Source organism: Palaemon carinicauda, chromosome 5 (genome assembly GCF_036898095.1).
Source record: "Palaemon carinicauda isolate YSFRI2023 chromosome 5, ASM3689809v2, whole genome shotgun sequence".
NCBI lineage: Eukaryota > Metazoa > Arthropoda > Malacostraca > Decapoda > Palaemonidae > Palaemon > Palaemon carinicauda.
Window position 1 is genome coordinate 137304511 of NC_090729.1, and position 15448 is coordinate 137319958.

General features: G+C 39.7%; 1 protein-coding gene across 1 annotated transcript in view; it reads right to left on the minus strand.

Moving 5' to 3' along the window:
- The window catches only part of LOC137641162 (lysosomal acid glucosylceramidase-like), a 358339-nt gene that overhangs the window by 63752 nt on the left and 279139 nt on the right, over positions 1-15448 (minus strand). The window contains exon 8 of the mRNA XM_068373603.1: positions 3291-3435. Within this exon, the coding sequence (XP_068229704.1) occupies positions 3291-3435 (145 nt within the window). The remainder of the gene's footprint in view (positions 1-3290; positions 3436-15448) is intronic.

Genomic DNA, 15448 nt, shown 5'->3' on the forward strand with positions numbered 1-15448 from the left:
TTTGTGAACATAAATCCATAAAACAGAAAGATCTATTTGAATTCTAGAAATCTAAAATGAAGACTCACTCACCAGACAGATTGTATGATTCGAAAACCTTTTTTTGACTAATAAAACTCTGTTCAAGTTTACTCTATGACGACACAGAACAAATGTTTGGGAAAATATCGTCGAGGACCAAAGTCTTGGAAGACACGAGGTAAGAAAAACCTAAGGTGTAGACAAAAAGAGGTGGGGTGGGAGTGAGGAGGTATAACACGTTAGGTAACATAAATTGTGGGCATATCATCAGCAGTTCTGCTCAATGGAGCCAAATATTCATTCACTCTGCTCAAATTCTGAAATGAGGCCTAACCATAATTCAAGTCTTTTGGGAAAAGACTATGAAGCTTTACAAAAAAATAACCTTTTCGAGGTACATTTTGTGTGTCACCATTTAAAGGATTTCAATGACATCCATGCGTGGCAGAGACAAAGGACAGATAATTGCAAGTGCAAAATGATCTATTAAAAAACAAACTTTTACATATATGATCAAACCCAAGGCTCCTCTTCAGCAAATCTAGGACCTAGAGGGATGAGGCAATGGCTCCTGATGACTCAAAAGGAAGAACTATGGGACCCCTGCAACCATCCTTAGTTCACAAGAACAAGAAAGTTGCAGACACTAACGCAAAACTATTTTGCCCTGAGCACAGCACAACTTCGGGGGTCAAAGACTTAGAGCCTTGATGAATCTAGATAAGAAAATTAAGCAAATGGGTGCTTTGCTGAAACAAGTTACCATTTGGCTTATTCTTCGATTCTAAGCTTAAGATGAAGAACTGGATTCAAGATAGGAAGGATAATATAACAGACCCTATGTTCTTCCTGACTTGAGTACTCTCTTAGATGTCATAAAAGGTATGCATCCTAGAAATATTGAGAGAGGAACATTTAGAAAATTCAGGGCAAGCTTAACAAATTGTTTCATTCATTTTATTATTATCAAGCTTGCCACAGATAGATCAATATGAACATTCAATATTTTGGATGGAGATTATCTCAAGATCGTATAAGACACTGTCAGACCAGTACACTTTTAACAAGTTCAATATATATATATATATATATATATATATATATATATATATATATATATATGTATATATATATACATATATATATATATATATTAATTTTAGATTTTAGTTTTATTTATGTCTTTTAATGCAATACATATATCACTCAAGTTATTAGTAGAGGTTATTGAAAATAGCCCTCATTAATTGGAGACAATGTTTCATAATCTATAGTGCTTTTGATAGGTATATGCATATTTAGTTACTATTATGTTAATTTTCACTCATCTAAAATGTAAGAGCGAATTGAGCTATTATATTACCATCACAGGCAAATTTCGTTGAAAAACATTGTAAATAATCTGTTCCCTAGTTTGCAATTTGGCTTTGGCAAAGGCCTTGGAGCATGTGATGGCCTTCGTACTATTTCCAATGCTTACATAAATCCCTTGATTGTGATCAGGAAGTTTGCATGATTGGCCTTGATCTTGATGTGTTAATCATGAGGCTCTTGTTTTCAAACTCAACCTATTTTGAGTAGGTGGGTCTTTTCTTAGCATTATTATTATATTTCTAAGTACTAAATTGCAATAATAAGTATTGATGGGCATCATAGTGAGTATAGGAATGTTGTAATATCTGGGGTTTCTCAAGGAAGTGTTCTTAGCATAATACTTTTGATAGTATATAAACATATATGGTTTGGCCTCGAAAATAAGCTTATTGTACATGCAGATGATGCTACTCTCTGTCTCAATTCCATCTCCTGAACGTAGATCTGGGGTTGCTGAATTCCTTAATATAAATATAGCCAAAATTATTACATGGTACAAATTATGGGGCATGAAGTTGAGCCATAACAAAACTCAAAGTATGATTGTAAGCAGGTCCAGGACAGTGGCTCATCAACATCCTAACCCCTGTGGTATTGATACATACAGTTCCTTTAAGATTTTAATGTGTGATTCTTTGTTTTCAAATTTACTTTTGAGAAACACATTTGGTCAGTCTTTTCTTCAATCGCACAAAAAATTGCTTACTGGGAAAGTCTTTTACGATCTTTGGTGATCAAGCTATCATAAAAATATTTTAATTCTTTCATTCTATCTTGTTTCGAATGTTGTTTTCCTGTCTGGTCTTCGACTGCTGATTCTCATCTTAAATTTGTTGGACAGAAACGTGAGGTCTACTAAGTATCTTATTCCTGAACTAAATATTAATATCTGGCATCACCGTTCAGCTAGTTCCTAATGCCCCTTGCATAAGATTTTCTATAATTCTGACCATCCTTTGCCTTCAGATCTTCTTAGACTGTACGATCCTATCCAGTGAACTAGTATGCAATTAATTCTAACAGTCTTGCCTTCTCCATCATAAGACTCAACACTACACCGTATTCTATAAGTTTTATTGCAGCTGTGACCAGATTGTGAAATGATATTCCTAATCAGACAGCTGAATCAGTGGAACTTCAGAAGTTCCAACTTGCAGAGAATGCATATGTTGAACATATTGAGATAAATTTCTCTTAACAGTTTATATATGGCTGATCTATTTCAATGTTGCTACTGATCCTAAGATATTTTCAATTCATTACTTCCCATATATAGTTTATTTATTTCCTTTCGTCACTGGACTATTTACCCTGTTCCTTTCCAACTACGGTTGTAGCTAAGCTAGTAAAAACATTCTCAATAATAATAGAGAGAGTTGCCATGACTCGATCTAGAGGAAGACTGTATTATTGTTATGCACGAATTACAGCACTAAAGTACAAACACAATTTGTTACAAGATTCTACTATGAACCTACCTCGAGGTCATCTCCAAATACATTATAGGATGGCTAAAAGGTTTAAGATGTCAAGCATCTCTCTAATAAGCAATTATTTAACATGATTGAAAATAATTTTTTTTTGTCCTTATAGCCACAGACAAGATTTAAAATGTATGTAATCTTTATGCTCCAGGAATAAAATTTTCTTATTTCTATCTGGAGTGCCCATCTGTCTAAATTATTTAGTGTACAGACAAGGTGAAGACTAATAGAATTCTGCCGATGATATGGGGCTTTATCCAAAAAAAAAAAAAAAAAAATGTTAACTATTATTGCTCTATGTAGCTTTACCAATTTGGGAAACTATTAAGCATTCAGTCCGTAAGAATTAGGTAAAAGTATGAGGTTTGTTCTTATGAATTAAAAAAAATCTGCAAACATGTATGACCTTACCTGAACACGCCTCTGTATACAGCAAAAATAAATCTGGATAACTCTTGTGAGTGTAATCTAGCAAATTAGCTGGAGTAACCCAGTCAAGGTACCAGTGAATGCCAACACCTGTCACATAAGAAGCAGCTTGTTTATTTGACATCACCTGAAATATGTGTTATCTTATATCAATACATTAAATGACAATAGAATGTAGATTCTTTAACAAGTAACTATTACGAAATGTAAATACTATTATTATTATCATCATCATCATCATTATTATTATTATTATTATTATTATTATTATTGTTGTTGTTGTTGTTGTTGTTGTTGTTATCATCATAATCATCATCATCATCATCATCATCATCATATTATTATTATTATTATCATTAAAAAAGCAAGATGCTATAAGACCAAGAGCTGCAACAGGAAAAAAATAGCCCACTAAGGAAAGGAAATATGGAAATAAATAAATTACAAAAGAAGTAATAAACAATATAAAATATTTCAAGAACAGTAACAAAATTAAAATAGATATTTCATATATAAACTATAAAAACTTCAAAAATAAAACAAGAGGAAAAGAACTAAGATAGAAAAGTGTGAACGAGTGTACCCTCAAGCAAGAGAACTCTCCCTCAAGATAAGAACATGGCACAGAGGCTATAGCACTACCCAAGACTAAAATACAATGGCTTGATTTTGGAGTGTCCTCCTAGAAGAGCTGTTAACCATAGCTAAGAGTTTCTTCTACCCTAACCAAGAATAAAGTAGCCACTGAACAATTATAGTGCAGTAGTTAATCTCTTGAGAAAAGTGTATGAGGACAGAGGAGAATGTGGAAAAGATATGCCAGACTATAGTACTCGGTCTACGTGTAGGCAATGGAAAAATGAGTCGTAACCAGAGAGAAGGATCTAATGAAAAACTGTCGGCCAGTCAAAGGACTCAATAACTAAGTGCCCTAGCCAACATGCTACCTATGGCCGGTATCAACTCTTTCAAATATCATATATGCCCTAACATCCTTATAAATGATGGATAGAAAACCCATACATGAAGTTGCGACTATGACAATACCACAGTCTGATTCCCGTGAAAGTAAGAGGGCTAACTGTAACATTCCTGAAAGATGCAATGGTGTTTATATGTATATCATGATTGCAAAATAAAAAATAAAAAAATTGCCTTAGTAATTGTAACACTTCAGTATTTGGTTCAAGTCTGTTAATAATAATTTATGGGTACCTCTTAAATGAAAGTCACAATTTAACACACGAATTTATTCTACATAACATGAGGGAGGAAGTCAGAAGAATAAATAGATTTAAAATAGGTAGCTGACAGATACTGCTACCATACAAATATTTATAGATATCTTAGTTTACATGTCTCATAGATATCTAACTTTATAAGTTTCACTTGACATCCCAATCTTTACAAAAAGAGATCAAACAATAAGACAACTATTAGCACACAAGCAGCGTATCGGGGCATATGCAACATCACTAGTATCAATGCAAACAATACAGGAAATGCCATAACAAAACACAAATGGAATGACAAATCAAAAAGACCATTTTACAAAGAAAAATAGAGCCCAACATTCAAAACAATTTGATAACCTTATTAACACAGTTAAAACGGTAGCAACTTAAAGGTTTAGTCTCTCTAAAGCTTTAATTGTTGGTACAGGATTCACAGAATTGAAATAAGGAGTTTCTGAAGACTTCTAGATTTTACAGATTTTCTTAAATATTGTCTATTTCTATGGTATGTTTCTCCATCATCAGTACAAACTACATAACTATGATCACTAATTTTTTTTTGACAGTGGCCTATTTCCACTCGTTCTATTTGTCAATGTGTTGAACTCTATCAGTGTCTCCAATACAGAAGGGTTTCAAATGTTTTCTGTTCGAGTGACGATAGACAACTACAAATCTTTTGTCTTTCAGTTTTCTCCTTTCCTTTTCAGAGGAAAAAATAGATACCAAGAGGGGATTGTTAACAGTAGGAATTAATGTTTTTGTATATCTACACATTGAGTGCTGTACAGAGCTAGTTTCTATGCCTTTGTTGAGGAGTATTTCTCAGGTTCATAAGTCTCAAGTATGGATCTTCTTTGGGCTTCTTACAGTTTTTCATTAGATATTGTTGTTTTAGCTGCTCCTTAAGCTGCACTATTAGCTTTGCTGTTCCCAAGACTTATAGGTTCCTGAGAAAATCCCCACTTTCGAACAAAATCCTTTAACAAATGAGAAGAATATTGTGGACCATTATCTGAAATAACAGTATCGGGAATGGTATGACAAGCAAAATCAGACTTTAATTTAGTGATCACAGCATTAGATGTAGTTTCTCGAAGATAATCAACTGCAAAGAACTGACTGTAGTAATAAACTGTGATTAGGTAGTTTCTTCCTTCAAAAGTAAATACATCAGATACAATTTTTTGCCAAGGACGAGAAGGTACGTCATGGAGATTTAGTGACCAATCACAAGATTCCACATATTGTCTAATCTCAGCTGAAATTACGAGCCTAACATATTAGTTCTTGGGCTCGGCGTAGACAAGATTTATACCAGGATGACCAGCATGTACCTTCTGTTTCATTTCATACCTCATAGATGTTGGAATGACTACAAGTTCCCCATTAACGAATTATTCCATTTTGTACTGTCAGTTCATCTCTGTAATTGAAATAAGGTGTGAGGGATTGTGGTACCAAAGATATTTTTAGATCAACTTCTATGACAGTTTGTTTGAGAGTAGACAAAGTTTTCTATTGTGTTTTTACTCGAATTTCATCAAGACGATAAGGCTTATATAATGAAAATAGCAGAGTATTGTCATATTGTGACGGGCCGAGAGAAGGTTGTGACTCAAAGACAGGATGAAAGCAACTGAGTGAGTTTATTATAGAACACTCCTTTATATACAAAAGCTCAAGGCAACAAGAAATTTCATGTTCAAAATCGACACCGTTACCGGTGAGATAAACAGACATGTTTATTCAGGCTCTTTTTAGTGCGAGGAAAGAGCGAAGATACAAGCATAATATATACACAAAATGAACTATGTACGATCGTGTGACACACAGTTGGTACATGACTCCCCACCCTAAAAATGACATACTGTACATGTTAAAAAGGGCGCCCTGATCTAGAGAGGCAAATTGTAGGCGAGTCATCTAGCAGGAGATAAGCAGGTTTTAGACGATCAATGGAGACCCAGTCTTCTTTGCCACGAATGTTTAGTAGGAATGCTTTCGGAGTGCGTCGGATCACAAGGGGGCGTTAGCGGTGGCTTGCTAGTGTCGTTGCGCAGGAAGACGTGCGTTGCAGAGTGCAAGTCTGTCAGTATGTGATGCTTCGCTGGGGGCTTGTAAGTCTAGTGACATGGAGTAAATTTTCCCACAACGTGACGTATGCGCTGGAGATCGTCGGAGGAGGTTGTAGAAGGAAAAAAATTCGGTAGGGACGACCAACGGGTCGCCATACACCATTTCAGCTGCCGAGACGTCTAGGACGTCTTTAGGAGTGGTCCTTAATCCCAGGAGGACTCAGGGAAGCTGAGTAAACCAGTTGGAATCATTGCAGCGGGACATCAAAGCTGCTTTGAGGGTGCGATGAAAACGTTCAACCATTCCATTGGCAGCGGGGTTATAGACCGTTGTCTGATGTAGGGTGATGCCCAGGAGATTCGCTAATGATGTCCGCAATAGAGAGGTGAAGGTGGTTCCCCTGTCAGAAGTAATATGCTCAGGGATACAAAATCTTGCAATCCATCCTGAGAGTAAGGCAGATGTATATGAGGCGGACGTTGCAGTTTCCATGGGAATGGCTTCAGGCCAACAAGTGGAGCGGTCGATGACGGTAAACAGGTAACGATGTCCTTGTGATGTGGGTAGGAGGCCTAAAACGTCGACGTTGTGGAGGATTAATTTTTGTTTTATTTTTTTTTATTTCTTTTGCCAAATCCAGAGAGAGAGAGAGAGAGAGAGAGAGAGAGAGAGAGAGAGAGAGAGAGAGAGAGAGAGAGAGAGAGAGATTGTGTTAGCGAGCGCAAGTAGTTAGTGTATCGATTGTTTGTGGTGAGAAAGACTGTTGGTTTAAATGAGATCGTTTGTTTATGTTTTTAGTTAGGTTACGACAGTGGTGAATGTTTCGGAGCGAATGCTTTTTGATTTGACTGCTGATAGAGGGGGTTGTGTGTGTGATTGCTGGATTTACTATTTTATTATCATTCTTTATTACCAGCGTGGAAGTGATTGGTTTATATTCTGAGTAAGTACAGTTTTGTTTATCTTTGCTTGTCGTGATTGTGAATGATAGGAACAATTTATCATTTATCTTTGATTATAGAGCGATAGTTCAGTTAGTTAGGAGTGTTCATAAGTGTTTTTCTTTTTTTATTTTGGCAGGCCGTGATTCCTCCTTTGGAGAGAGTTTCCTTGAGTGTTTACTAGATTGTTGACGACTTGGCCTGTAACAGAACTTGATACGATTGCTCAGATTTATTTACTTGTTGACGACCTGGACTACGATTATGATTATGATTTGATTGCTCTTAACGATTATATTGATGCCATAATGACCCAGCCCGTTTGAAGGATTTTCCGTCTGGACCACTGATGATGATGATGATGATGATAATATAATTATGTAATAACAATTATCAGTGTTACGGTAGCTAGAGAGCTGTGGTTGGGCTATAAACGGACTGTTGGCCCTTGTGTGGATAAAGACGTCCACACATAAACAAATATTGGTTTTGGTTTGTGGGGTAATTTTAAGTCTGTTAGGTTTTTTTGCGGGTTATATGAATGGTGCTTTTGATTATTATATACTATAATATTTGGTGTTAAGTTTTTGATTAGTTTTAAGTGTTGATAATTTGATTGTGGATGGTTATTGATTTATTTTTAAGTTGTAAGAAATATAGTTTTAAGGTTATGTTTTGTTTTGTTTTTTGTCCTTTTGTCCAAGAGTCCCGCTGCTGATAACGTAAGGGGAAAGGTTGTATTGAGGAGACATTGGTCTGTTTAGAGTGATTCAAGGGTGTGGAGGTTGTTCTGCAACATCCCGCCACAACGTGAATGTGTGTGAAATGACGCTGAGGTTGAAGAAAGGTGCCCACTCCTGAACCCGTGTGTCGATGTACTTTGGAAGTTTGGCAAGAAGTACAGGCACGGACCCAATCCTTAGCATTCTTAGAAATGCCGTGACAAATGAACTTCGTCTTCAGCAGCTGTGCGGTCGCGGACCCAATCCTTAGCATCCTTAGAAATGCTGTGCCAAATGAACTTCGTCTTCAGCAGCTGTGCGGTAGAACGGCACGAGGGATGTGGAAAGCCGTGAATGAAATCAAACACCTGCCGGCGCATGGGAGCAGGAATCCAAGGTCGCGGTCTACCAGTACTGACGTCACAGAGGAGGGTGGTGTTGGAGTCTTAGAGGGGGAAGTCTTCCCAACGGAGGGACGTGCAGGATGTCTTAAATACTTGATACTCTGGATCCTGTCGTTGGTATTCAGCCAGGGCGTTGTAATCCAATCCCAGTTGAACGGCAGCCAACGTGTTTCTTGACAGGGCATTGGCAATGGGATTCATTTTCCCTGGGACGTATTGAAGGGTGCAATTGTATTTAGCCACGGCGGAGAGATGTCGGCGTTGACGAGCGGACCAGGCGTCAGACTGTCGAGTGAAGGCGTGCACCAGAAGCATGTGGTCTGTGCGAATGACGAAGGGCGTACCTTCTAAGAAATGGCGAAAGTGACGGACAGCCAAGTGCACCGCCAGCAATTCGTGATCGAAGGTAGAATAACCCGATTCTGCCTTGGACAGTTTTCTGCTGAAGAAGGCCAATGGGCGGGGCGTGTCGTTGATCACCTGCTCGAGTACTGCACCAATAGCGACGTCGCTGGCATCGGTGGAGAGAAGGAGAGGGGCATGTGGGATAGGAAAAGTGAGAGCCGCAGCAGTTGATAGGGCCTTCTTTGCATTGCAGAAGGCTGCTTCTTGAAGGGGACCCCACTTCAGGTCCTTTGGCTTACCCTTGAGGGAGGCGTAGAGAGGAGCAAGAGTGGCGGCAATGGCTGGCAGAAAACGGTGATAATAGTTGATCATGTCCAAGAATTCCTGCAGAGCTTTGACGGTCGAGGGAAGTCCTGAACGGCTGCTACCATCTCAGGGAGGGTATGGACTCCTTCAGGAGTGATGAAGTGCCCTAAGAACGACACTTCGTTGGCGCCAAAGGTACACTTGTCGTACCGAACTACAAGGCCGTTTTGTTGCAGGCGGTCGAGCACGATGCGCAGGTGACGGAGGTGTTCCTCTTTTGAGGAGGAGAACACAAGTATGTCGTCCGCATAACATACACAGAAAGGGAGGTCCCCTAAGATACTATCCATGAGACATTGAAACGTGGCCCAGGCATTACAAAGCCCAAAATAGGAGTATTTGAAGGTGTATGTACCAAACTGAGGGATGATGGCGGTCTTGGGGATGTCTTCTGGGTTCATAGGCACCTGATAATACCCCTTCAGGAGGTCGAGCGTAGAGAACACCTTCGCTTTGTACAGGTAGGAGGTCACGTCGGCGATGTTTGGGAGGGGGTAGTGATCTGGTTCTGTTTGCATGTTCAGGCGTCTGTAATCCCCGCACGGACGGAGGGAGCCGTCTTTCTTCAGAACGATGTGTGAGGGTGACGACCATGGGCTGGAGGCTTTCTGGCAAAGGCATATTTCCTCCATTTCGGCGAACGTCTGTTTGGCGGCTGCCAATCGTTCCGGTGCCAGACATCTGAATTTTGCGAAAACGGGGGGTCCCGTCGTCTTGATATGGTAATAAATACCATGCTTGGCAGGGGCCGTGGGCGTTTGGCGAAGTTCTGGACGGAAAACTTCCGGGTACGACGTGAGGAGGTGGGCGTAGGCATCCGTGGGTACGGTATGTGGAGAGCGAGGTTAAAGAGGTGTTGACAAGTATGAGTCTGCGTTGACCAATCGTCGGTGGGCGACATCGACCAGAAGGTGGAAATGAGAGAGGAAATCTGCACCGAGGATTGGCAATGTGACGTCAGCAACGAGAAACTTCCAATTAAATTTATCGTTTCCGAGCGATAATGTGAGGTTCTCGTAACCCTGGATAGGTATCGCAGATCCGTTGGCAGCTACCAAGCGGTCGTTGGCAGACGTAGACAGACTACGTCGTGTGATGAAGAGTTCCCTTGGCAAAAGAGAACGACAAGCACCCGTGTCTATCAAAAATCGCAAGCCCGTTCCTGCATCATGTCAAAAGAAAAGATTAGAAACACGGGAGGCCACCGCCACGAGCGATGGCCTGCTTACACGTTTTTTGGGCACTGACAATCCTTGGCACATTTCTTCGCGGTTGCCCCGAATCTGAAGTGGTAGTAGCAAAACTGCGGCGGATAGGAGGTGGTAAGTGGCTGCAGAAGTCGTTGGTTGGGGCGCGAGAGAGTGGTGGGTGGTGGGTGGCTTTGTCGCCGCTTCGGCACATCACGGGGTAGGCGTGTATGTCCTACGGCATTCATGCCAGCTTCGGTTGACATTGAATAGGCGTCCTCTTCGTCAGGGGTGGAGGCGTTGATGGAGGTCTTGAAGTGGCTGTACATAAGGGCATCGGCTTTGGTCATCAAGTCCTTTATGGGTAAACTATCAACATCGGGTATGGCAGCACGTACAGGTTTGGGTAAATGGCGTATCCAAAGGGCACGAAGTAGGTTCACCTCACGAGGAGAGCCATCAGCGGCAGGTTGCAGGCGAGCGATACTGGTCATTTCCCTGAGGGCGAGCGAAGCCCTTTGGTTACCCAACGGTTGTTGAGAGAGCTGAAAAAGCTTTGCTATACGTGCGGCTGGCGACGTCGAGTACTGCAGCAGAAGGTTTGTTTTGAGGGCGTCATACGCTATTGGGGTGTCTCTTTGTTCACAAAGCCAGTCGGATATTTCTGGGAAGGTGTCCTCGGGTATCGCCGCGAGAACATAATATGCTTTGGTGGTTGAGTGAGTCACGCCCTTGATGCGAAACTGGACTTCTGCGCGCTGAAACCAAGCAAACGCCTCTCCGCTGTTGAATGATGGAAGTTTCAATGGGGCAGCTGCAGCGCCAACTTCCGTACAGTCCGCCATAGTACTAACGATGGAGGGGCGAGGGGGGGTGGAAGGCGGGAGGAGCGAGTCGACTTCTGGGGTCAGCAATGTGACGGGTCGAGAGAAGGTTGTGACTCAAAGAAAGGATGAAAGCAACTGAGTGAGTTTATTATAGAACACTCTCCTTTATATTCAAAAGCTCAAGGCAACAAGAAATTTCATGTTCAAAATCGACACCGTTACTGTTGAGAAAAACAGACATGTTTATTCAGGCTCTTTTTAGTTCGAGGCAAGAGCGAAGATACAGTATAATATATACACAAAATGAACTATGTACGATCATGTGACACATGCTTGGTACAATATACAACTTATTCCTACTGCAAACTAGATGTGGAGGCACGAGACAGTGCACCAGCAATTGGAAAATCCTTAGTAGATTTGAAGACTACATAAAAAAAAAGGGTTCTTGAACAGGAAGAAGCATTGTTCGCAGCCATTTAGGTGCACACATAACAGGTTTTCTAACAATAGATACTACCGGTTGGTAGTTAGTGATTACCATCACAAAACGACCAAAAGCAAAATGATGAAATTTGTTCAAACCATATAGAATTGCAAGTATCACCTTTTCAATTTGAGCATAATTCCTTTCAGTATTTGTAAGGAGTAGTAGGTTGGCCAAGGCACCAGCCGCCTGTTGAGATACTACCGCTAAAGAGTTATGGGGTCCTTTGATTGACCAGAGAGTACTACATTGGATTCTTCTCTCTGGTTACAGTTCACTTTCCCTTTGCCTACACATATACCGAATAGACAGGCCTATTCTTTATAGATTCTTCTCTGTCCTCATACACCTGACAACACTGATATTACCAAAAAATTCTTCATCAAAGGTGTTAACTGAAGCACTGTAATTGTTCAGTGGCTACTTTCCTCTTGGTAAGGCTAGAAGACACTCTAGCTATGATAAGCAGCTCTTCCAAGAGAAGGACACTCCAAAATCAAAGCCATTGTTCTCTATTCTTGGGTAATGACACAGCCTCTGTACTGTGGTCTTCCACTGTCTTGGGTTAGAATTCTCTTGCTTGAGGGTACGCTCGGGCACACTGTTCTCTTCCTCTTGTTTTGTTAGTGTTTATAGTTTATAAATGAAATATTTATTCTAATGTTGTAACTCTTTAAAATATTTTATTTTTCCTTGTTTACTTTCCTCACTGGGCTATTTTCCATTTTGAGGCCCCTGAGCTTATAGCATTCTGCTTTTCCTACTAGGGTTGTAGCTAAGCAAGTAATAATAATAATAATAATAATAATAATAATAATAATAATAATAACAATAAGAGCTCAGCTTGCAAAGGCAATCAGGTTTTCCTTTTGCATGAGTGTTGAGCCTAAACCATACTCAGATGCATAAATTTTGAGCGTCAAATCTTTGCTAGCATCACAGAAAGCAAGAACTGGACTATTAGCAATTATTTATTTAACACGTATAAATGCTTCTGCTTAGCACTGACCAATTCCAAGGGACATCTTTTTGAGTAAATTATAAAGCATATTTAGAACAGTTACATGAGGTAAAAACTTTGTCATATAGTTCACAATACCAAGTTATAGACACAGTTCTTCAAGAATCTCTGGAGTAGGAAACTCAGGTATGGCTTTCCTTTTCTCAAGATCAGACATAAGACCATCTTTAGTAATGACCAAACCCCTAAAGGAAACACTATCAATTCCGAGCACCAATTTCTCCTTGTTTAGTTTTATAATTTGGTCATGACATTTTATAAGAAAAGATTCAAGATTACGATCATGTTCATAGAGAATTTTTCCAGGCAATAACATCATCAGCAATACAAACAACACCAGGGAAATCACTAAATATATTGAGAACATGTTTCCGGAAAAAATCTGAAGAAACACTGAGAACAAACGGGAGTCATAACCATTTAAATCTACCAAAAACATTTTGGAAAGTAGTTAATAGGCTTGATGCCACACAAAGTCTTATTTGCCAATAGCCAGATGCTATTTCGGCCTTAGAAAATACAGTAGACTTCCTTAACTCATGCAAATCATCATCAAGAACTGGTAGAGTAAAATGTTCACGCAAGACTTTGTTTAGCGCTTTTGGATTAAGGCAAACTCGTATGTCATCATTTCTTCTGTGCGCTCTGACTAATTGACTGACCCAGGAAGTAGGCTGTTCCACAGGGACAATCACGACAAGGCTGACTAGTCTATCTAGTTCCTCTCCAGGTTCCACTCCTTCACTGTCTACAGCCAACCACAGGACTCCTTGGTGAGTCACGTTTTGGGAGAGGGGGTGAGCCAGAGGTGCACAGGTTCACTGACCAGGCAGGTCAGTAGGCCAGGGCGGCTTCAGAACGAATGGGCCCGACACTAAGGTCGAGGAGATCATCTGGCTTCACCTTGCCAAACAAGTGACGGTCATGATGCGCGCGGTAATCCATTGGGGGTGCCATATCGGGACTTCAGGACAGGGCAATGTATTGTTGCAAGGAGTGCAGAGGAGGCAGGATTTTGTACTAAATACTTTAGAGAAATCTTGCTGCTCTAAGGGAGTTTATATATACAACAATCCTACCTATTCTGGCTTGCTAAAAATTAATAGTTTAAATGATTAATCAGCAATGGACTGGTGCGATGGGCATACATCTTAAAATTAACAAACCTTAATTGGTATTGAGAAATAAAAGATGTATTAGTTCAGTAGTATTGAAAATTATATCAAAATTCAATCTCAATTCAATTTAATCTCGACCCACGTACTTTAAGGAAAGAACCAACATACGCCGGGGTTACACTAAGGCCCTCTGTTGTGCATATCTATGCTGTGACGTCACGAGCCTGGCGTGCGCCACTGTCAACAAGTTTTAGTTTAGAATAGTCCTCCCTATGTTTCGTTAAAGAAAATTGAATGTAGAAGAGAACATTTAAGGGATAGCTATAGTATTAGTAGAAGAGAGCTAAAAATACGATTGAAAGAAGAAGAGTGAAGAAAATTCTTCACAGATGTATTGATAAATTTATTTTTTGGCGCAAACAAAATATTTGCACAGGCGCACTTGTATTTAAAGGAATGGACTAGTAATAGTGATCTTTTGAATATTGTCGCAGATGCCTATCGCATAAAATCAGAAGAGAAACACCTATAAAGTCTTAGGCCTAAATTGGAACATCTCTAATGATGAACTAACAATAACACCTAATCATCTTAAGACCGGTCAAACAAAACGTGAAATTCTAAGTGCAATTGCCCAAATTTATGATCATTTAGGAATGCTTATCCCTATTACGATACGAGCTAGAATATTCTTACAGGATTTGTGGAAACAGCAGTTGAAATGGGATGATCTACTTTCAGTTCCTTTATTAGAGCAGTGGAATGAGTTGTCCAAAGACATAGAGAAAAGTCTCAGTATTTCCTTCTCCAGAGGCACTAATCTGGAGAAAGCGGATTATCTCCACATTTTCTATGATGCTAGCATAACAGCTTATGGTTGTGTGGCCTATCGAGCAAGTGATAAACTTCGTCTCTGATTATGGCAAAGGGTAGAGTAGCACCCATTAAAGAGTTAACTGTACCTAAATTAGAATTAATGGCTTTGTTGTTAGGTGCCAGATTGTGTGAATCTATAGTTGAAACTTTTGAAGAAAATAAATTTAAGAAAATAATAATTTGGTCTGATAGTAAAGTTGCCTTGGGATGGTTAGTGACAAAGAATAATTTGCCAGTATTTGTGAAAAATAGAGTATTGGAAATTAACTCTATAACTGCGGGGATAGTCTTTTCTTACGTCCCATCTTCAGAAAACCCTAGTGACTGGATTACTAGAGGAAAAAGGACAGAAGAAGTAAGAAATAACTCCTTTTGGTGGGAGGGACCTCCCTGGTTAAAATCAGAAAACCACACCTATCCTATTGACAGGACATGGGTGAAAGAAGCACAAGCACAGGATGAAGCTATTCAAGTCCATCTTGTAGGGAACAGTGAAAAAAACCTATCTACTGAACTGGGAAAGATTTAGTAG